Source organism: Vollenhovia emeryi, unplaced genomic scaffold (assembly GCF_000949405.1).
Source record: "Vollenhovia emeryi isolate VEMERY1.0 unplaced genomic scaffold, V.emery_V1.0 DF939686.1, whole genome shotgun sequence".
Lineage (NCBI taxonomy): Eukaryota > Metazoa > Arthropoda > Insecta > Hymenoptera > Formicidae > Vollenhovia > Vollenhovia emeryi.
Genome location: NW_011966680.1, coordinates 1731 through 10042, shown reverse-complemented (window position 1 = coordinate 10042; position 8312 = coordinate 1731). Strand labels below are relative to the sequence as shown.

General features: G+C 39.0%; 1 protein-coding gene across 1 annotated transcript; it reads left to right on the top strand.

Annotated features, from left to right (window-relative positions):
* The first annotated feature begins 1713 nt into the window (after nt 1-1713).
* LOC105556957 (uncharacterized protein K02A2.6-like) lies at nt 1714-5833 on the top strand. Its single transcript, XM_012004072.1, has 2 exons — nt 1714-4160; nt 4240-5833. Exons 1-2 carry the CDS (start codon nt 1714-1716, stop codon nt 5831-5833), a joined length of 4041 nt encoding a protein of 1346 aa, XP_011859462.1.
* The last annotated feature ends 2479 nt before the right edge of the window (nt 5834-8312 follow it).

Sequence of the window (8312 nt, the reverse complement as noted above, 5' to 3'; positions counted from 1 at the left end):
ATAAAAGTAAAAACTTAGCAACTATATACTACAAGACAGAGAAATAAATCATAGGCATAAGCTTGTGTCTAACACATAGAATACAAACACATGTAATTAACATAATACGTAAGTGAGCTAAAAAAATTATTAATTATACATTATAATTTATTTATAACATTAATTATTAATCGCTCAAGTATAGAACAGACTATTTGTTAAAATAAAACAGGTACAAACTTACGTCTAACATATAAAATGCGAACAACATATGAGCCGTTATTTTTTTAAGTGATAAATCTAATTTTGGAAAAAAATGTTATCTACAGACTAGATCTCCTTTTTATTTTTTAAAAATGAAACAAAAGTGGACTTATATAATTTTAAAAATGCATCATATATAGTATATACGTAAGTGTAAAAAAATCATTGACTTCTCCAGGGCAGGACAGGAAGTGGGTCTTCTGGTTTCAGTCTTGTTTCAAATGTCGTCAGCCAACGACCATCCCTTTTCTTAATGTCGTCACATATCACTATGACTGTTCTTCCTTCATTTTTCACAATTAAAACACTTATAGCATCTACAAATAACGATGACAATTTAAAAAATGCATTATTTGTAATACACTATAACGCCTGACTCTATGTGATACTACATAAAGCTTTACCTTTTAAAGCTTTGTGTAGGTTCCTGTGAGACTTCACGGCAATTTTCTTTGTTGATTTGTGAAGTCCATCCCAAGTATAGTATCCAGCACAAAAGGGTATCATGATGAGTCCTATCAAGATGTACCTAATATGATGTGCTGTATTTTTTATAGCTTTAGTAGACAAGAATTCCACCTGTGTACACACAAATACATATCATGATTTCTAAAACATGATAAATTTATATGACTCCATAACAAAAAATAAATAAATGAAATAAGTTAAATAATTGACTGAAATTAGTTAAATGACAACTTTGCTTACAAAATCTGCAAAAACTACTTTATCCTCAAGTTTTTCGTCCAAGAGTTTTATTTCATCCGGATTGGCACATGATAAAATAAGATCTGGCACCACTGTTGTAGATGTTTTAACGCTTTTCCGTTGTAACTTGGATTTCAATTCTTCGATGGACTGTTGCAATTGCTTATTTTGTAGATTAGACTTGTACATCTGTTGTGTGAGAGTTCTGATAGTGTAGGCGCATGGCCATGTTACCATGCGCTGAACGTAAGCCTAAGAGGCTCACGCGGATTCGCTGTCCCGTGAGCCACGTGACTTGCTGCGCAAGTCTATTGCGGCGCTGCGTACGCGCCAACCGTCGTCCCTGTTCGTGACTTCGTGCTTGCACGAACAGATAGCGTCGGGACACGTAACGGTACGGACGTGTCTCCCGAGTCACAACCTTCTTCTGTGTATTCAGTATATCCAATAAATACCACGTATATTCACCTCATATACATCGCGCACTTACCACCACCCACGCAGTGTCCTATCTACCGGGAACTACCTTCTCCCGATAACCACGAAGGACACAACAATTGGCGACGAGGATTGTGAATTCGCCGGGCAACTGGTGACAAGGATCACGAAGCCGCCAAGCAACAGGCGACAAGGATCGTGAAGCCGCCAAGTATCTGGCGACGAGAAGCGTGGATTCGCCAACAAACTGGCAACGAGGTTCATAAATTCGCCGGGCAAGGGCGAAGAACTGTTACAAAGTCGCGAGAGTGAGTAGTTCGTGTGATGGCTGCTACAACGCCTAACACAATAAATCTCGAGCCGTTCGATCCAGACAAAGGTCCCTGGTCGGATTGGCAAGAACGCCTCGAGAGTGCCTTCAGACTGCACAAGATTGCGGAAGACTTGAAGGTGGATGGATTACTGAACTGTCTAGGTTCAACGGCATACAGCTCGCTCAAGAACAGACTTGTACCTAAGAAGCCATGTTCGGAATCTTACGCCACGTGCACGAAAGTACTACAAGACTTCTACGAGCCGAAGCCCAATAAAATCGCAGAAAATTTCAAGCTCTGGACTCGGAAACAAGAAGAAGGAGAGAACATTCAAAGCTTCATCACGGCCCTGCAGAAATGTTTGATAAATTGCAAGTTAGGAGACTTCGCAAGTACAACGATACGGAACGCATTCGTTTTCGGCCTGAGGAACAAGCGGATACAGAGCCGGCTACTGGAAACACAGGATCTGACGTTGGAAAGGGCAATCGAGATCGCTACCACGATGGAACTGTCCGAGGCGGAAACCAGCCGACTTCAAGGGGAAGCCATCGCTGCCGCCATCCAGACTACAAAGAGATCGCCGTACAAAGATAAGTCAAAACATACAAAAAAGGTCGCGTCGCGTAACAATACGAATAGCGAGCGCGCGAGCGGTCAAAACATAACGTGTTTTCGGTGCGGCAAGCATCACTACGCATCTGTTTGTACGATGCAGCGTAACATCAAATGTTTATCGTGCGGTAAATCGGGACACATAAAGAAGGTATGCAAGTTGAAAACGTTAAAGTATAATAAACCCGAAAATCAAACGTTAGATATCTTAGCAGCAGAGCATACCGAATTTCGTAAAACAATTTACTCTACGTTAAATGTAAACGGACGAAATGTACAATTCGAGGTAGACAGTGGCGCATCTGTTACCTTAATGTCTTTAGATAACGCGAGATTATTATTCAAAGGCGAAACAGTGTTTAAAATGGATTTGAAATTAGTTGCCGCAAATCAGACACCGATACAACTGTACGGTTACATTACGGTTAAAGTAAGAAGCGATGAATCTGTGTGTGAACTAAATATGTACCTTACGGTGCAACCTAGAGAACCACTTCTCGGAAGAGAATGGATGTTACAATTACGCGAGTTCAAAAGTATTCTCAAATCTCTGGGTCAGATACAATCCGTAAGTACAATGTCAAAATCATCGCGGGTACAGGAATTATTGAAAGATTTTCCAAAATTAGCAGACCCCTCAATATCAAAAGTTTCAAACATTCAGGCAAGGTTAAACGTAAAAGCTAATATAACGCCAGTTTTTCTGAGACCAAGGTCCGTTCCTTTTCGATTGCGCGCGAAAGTAGAAGAAGAATTAGACAAACTCGTGAATGCGGGTATTTTCGAAAGGGTGGATTGTGCCGATTGGGCTACGCCGATAGTGCCCGTCATCAAAAAGGATGGATCGGTACGAATTTGCGGGGACTATAGCGTTACACTTAACCCCAATTTGAAAATTGATGCTCACCCTTTGCCGACCCCTGATGAATTGCTTACGCAAATGGCGGGTGGCATAATATTTTCCAAGATTGATCTTACACAAGCATATTTACAATTAGAGGTAGGTCCTCAAGACCGCGAATATCTTACACTCAATACACACAAGGGTCTATACAGATCAACACGACTGATGTACGGTATTGCATCAGCCCCGGCCATTTGGCAAAGGACGATTGAAAATATCTTGAAGGATATAACGGGAGTCGTTGTATTTCTCGACGACATACGCATTGCTGGATCCTCTTCAAAGGATCATATGGAAAAATTACGTACGGTTTTTACGCGATTGCAAAAATACAATATTCGGATTAATCTTCAAAAAAGTGAATTTTGCACGGATCAAATACAATATTGCGGTTACATTATTAACAGTAAAGGCATAAATAAAGCGCCCGAGAAAATAGAAGCAATTAAAGAAATACGGAAACCTAATAATATTACTGAATTACGCAGTTTTTTAGATATGATCCACTATTACGATCGTTTCATTCCCAAGTTGAGTTCGACTCTGCAACCCTTGAACAAATTACTTCAGAAAAATGTTGTGTTCAAGTGGTCGACCGCCTGTGAGAAAAGTTTCCAAGAAGCTAAACGAGCATTCGTTAGTCCACGATGCTTAGCTCATTTCGACCCTACATTACCTATTACACTCGCTACCGACGCCAGCCCGTATGGCGTTGATGCGGTCCTTTCTCACATTTTTCCGGACGGCTCGGAACGAGCCATACAGTTTGCCTCACAAACACTTTCCAAAACTCAACAGTCTTATTCCCAAATAGATAAGGAAGCATACGCAATCATTTTCGGAATAAAAAAGTTTTATCAGTTTTTACAAGGATCTAAATTCACGTTGATAACGGATCGATCATCGTCCACTTACGCAAATATTATCACCTACGAAAGGTTTGCCTACATTTACAGCATCGCGAATGCAGCATTACGCGCTAATATTGCAAGGATTCAATTACAATATTGTTTACAGAAAATCGGAACAGCATGCTAATGCTGATTGCCTTTCGAGACTCCCTATACCAAGCACCGGTCAATGTGATGCAATTGACGTGTTGCAAAACACTACGTTCGAGACATTACCCGTTACAGCCACACAAGTAGTAGAAGCTACTGGCAAGGATAAGGAATTAGCGAAGCTACGGGAATTTCTTAAGACAGGTTCAGGTTCTTTTAAGAATAATAAATTTTATACGGTTCCACTTAGTGAATTTTCCCTATTAAATAATGTCATTTTTAGAGGACATAGAATCGTAGTTCCAGCACCATTACAAAAGAAAATCCTACACGAATTACACACCGGACATTTCGGCATCGTTAGGATGAAACTGCTAGCACGTAGTTACGTGTGGTGGAACAAGATAGACTACGACATCGAACAATTAGCTCAAAATTGTTTTGATTGCAATTCATTCAAAAATAATCCAGTTAAAGTATCAAATCACATCTGGGAACCAGCACAAAACTCATTCGAACGTGTTCATGTAGACTTCGCAGGTCCATTTCTGGGACATTATTTCTTTATTTTAATCGACGCGTATACGAAATGGCCAAAAATACACTTGGTCAAGGATATAACTACGCGTACTACAATAAACCTTTGCAGCCAAATATTTTACACTTATGGATTGCCTCAGTACTTTGTGAGTGATAATGCGAGAACGTTCACATCCAACGAATTTGCAAAGTTCTTAAAATCGCTAGGTATCACACACAAATTTACCGCTCCTTACCATCCTGCCACGAATGGGCAGGCCGAGCGATACGTACAAATATTAAAGAATTCCTTAAAGCGCATGCGAACTACAAATGCGAATGCATACGTAGACTTACAAGAGTTACTTTTTCAGTATAGAAATACGCCACATGTAGCAACGGGATTTTCTCCCGCGGAATTTCTTTTTTCTAGGAAAATACGAACGCGTTTTGATCTGTTACGACCGTCTAGTACTCAACATACTACATGTAATACATTTCCTTTCAAATTTACGGTGGGGAAGAGAGTTAGCTGCCGAGATTACACCGGAAAAACAAAATGGTTATTCGGAAATATTGTTGAGCAGATCGGCGAGCTACATTTCAAAATACGTCTTGACGATGGCCGCGTTTGGAAAAGGCATGTTAACCAAGTGCGACCGATCGGCGAGGATACACCTCGCGATAGTAATAGCGAAAGTGATTACGATTATTTCGACTATGACCCACCGAGAAATAGTTCTAACGAAAACATTCGTAACGAGAACAATACAGATAACAACGCAAACGATATAAGAAACACGGTGAGCAAAGACATTAGCGACAGGACTATTGTAAATGCGAGTCCATCCGGAACTTCTACTCCTAGGGAAAGTACACCCTCGACATCAGGTCCGTCATACTCTTCGTTAACTTCTCCGGAAGCAGATTCTTCATTGTATTCTACACCGACGGCACCTTCCAGGACATCTACGCCGAAACCGTCTCCGCCACCGAAACCGGAAAGCTCTAAAGCTACTCCTACATCAGCACGCCCTTTACGTTCAACTAAAGTACCTTTACATCTGAGAGATTACATTTTGTTCAAGTGACCTTTTGCATTACTAAGTAAGGGGAGTGTTGTGTGAGAGTTCTGATAGTGTAGGCGCATGGCCATGTTACCATGCGCTGAACGTAAGCCTAAGAGGCTCACGCGGATTCGCCGTCCCGTGAGCCACGTGACTTGCTGCGCAAGTCTATTGCGGCGCTGCGTACGCGCCAACCGTCGTCCCTGTTCGTGACTTCGTGCTTGCACGAACAGATAGCGTCGGGACACGTAACGGTACGGACGTGTCTCCCGAGTCACAATCTTCTTCTGTGTATTCAGTATATCCAATAAATACCACGTATATTCACCTCATATACATCGCGCACTTACCACCACCCACGCAGTGTCCTATCTACCGGGAACTACCTTCTCCCGATAACCACGAAGGACACAACAACATCCAACGGAACAAACGTCGAATGGTATACTCTATGAAAAAAGAAATGCAAGAATAGAGCTACAAATGTTTTACGGGACAGTGCAAAAGTATTAAAAATAAAAACTTACCAGTCATAATACCCAACTCATTCGTGGTGGAGGTGCCATTTTGTTTAAATTGCTTCTCTAAAAAGGAATCGACTACTTTAGTGCCATTACTTTCAGCATCCAGCTCTTGAATTAATGCATTAATCTTATTTCTTCCAGCATCTTTATCCTCAAAATCAGAGCTATCTGTATCGGATTTACTAGATAATGAGTTGGCATCTGAGTCTTCTTCAGAATCTTGAATTATACTTTTCTCTGCACACTTTAAGGATGTAATATTTTGGGGGACACTATTAAGTTCCTTTCCATTCGCAGATGCTGAATTTGATTGGTTTGGCTCACTTGAAGAGCTCTGGTTGCCGACATTCTTAAAGCCAAATAATTCTGAACCTACTTCCAGCCGTCGCTTCTTAGATTGAAATGGCACACAGGAAATCTTCGTCGCCTTTGATAGCTTCTTGCAATTATGTATATCCTATCGGAGAAGGAAATATTGGCACGGCATTTTCTATTAAATTTTCATCTATACAGAATAATATGCAGAAATTAACACATTGAGCACCAAAAGCATATATCATCATTTCTAAATACTCATTACTTACCATTTTCTGCATCTTCAGTGTCAAGACCGGCTGAACCTGATTTATAAAGTACAGAATGTTTGTTTTGGCATTTCTTCAATGATACTGAAAAATAGAAAACAGATAAATGAAAATTAAATAACGAGAAAATAAGGGCAAACATATAAACTAAAATCCGTACCGCCAAATCTCTTTTTAGGGTAGATCTTGATAATTAACTTTTCCTCGCAGTCTGTATCAGGAGGGTTACCTCTTTTGATAGCTATATTAATTTCTGACTTGGATAATTTGGTAGGCCACAAACAAAATGTGGAGCCTTCCTTCGTTTTAATCCACGAAGAAGGTATGACTGATGTGGTACTGTTTTCTAATGGAAATTCTACAATGCAGAAGCTATAAAAGAAATTAATACTATTGTGGAGAATATATGAAACAAATTCTTCGAAGTAATACTTTAAAAGTTTAAAACCCATTCATGTATATTAAAACTTCTACCGCATCTTACAATTGAACAAATTCATTTTTACTAAAGTAATTCAAATAAAAAAAAAATCAATAATAATGTGTAATTATTAGTATACTTGCATGCAATACTTGCATGCAAAGATAAAAAAGATAAAACACGGAATAAAACAAAATTTAGTAGATTAAAGTAAAATAAAAAATATAAATGGTTAGAATAGCTCACAAATATTCCAAAGGAAATCGAAGAAGTTTATAACTTTTTTGTTAAATTAAATGTTCATGTATTTCAACATGATCAATCAATATAATTATAGTTTAACACACACACACTGTACAGTACTACGATACGTACTTGCACTTCTAAGCAATAATTTTTTTTACCTTTTGAAATGTACACACGCATCTTTCTCATTAATGCGAGGTAAGCTTTTGTCTGTAAAGCGGCAGGACACATGCCATCCGTAGTTATACATCCGAACTCAAAGTGAGATCTTTTTCCTCCTCTGTTTTGTTTTCATTACTAGTTAAGTTACTGCTTTCACTTCCTACAGTCATATCCCCTACATCAAAACTTATCACACTACTGTATTGATCAGAATTATGCATTAACATATTATTTAGATTAATAGTTTCAAAATTATTCTTTTCTTTAAAGTGACTGTAAACGTCAATGTCTGGCAATGCATCCGATGAGGAAGAAGGCAGTATACATTCTTGCACAGCGGCATTGTCTGTTAGAGATTTGGCTAGGCTTTTTATTTTCTTATAGTGTCTATCAACTTTAGCTTTCAGTAGTTGATACGTTTTCCTTGATGTATTACGGTTTCTTTTCATTTCGGCAAAAAATGAACAAGTAAAAAATAACGATTAAATGTTGGTCACTATATTTTAATCCATCTAACCTGTCTGTTTTCACGTTAGTAATGTTATTCTTCTTTACTATTTTATTCA

Excerpts from the sequence above, each read along its gene's own strand:
- LOC105556957 (XM_012004072.1), top strand. The coding sequence starts at position 1,714 with ATGGCTGCTACAACGCCTAACACAATAAATCTCGAGCCGTTCGATCCA. Across the intron at positions 4,161-4,239 it reads AATATTATCACCTACGAAAG|AAAATCGGAACAGCATGCTA; the intron begins GTTTGCCTACAT and ends TATTGTTTACAG.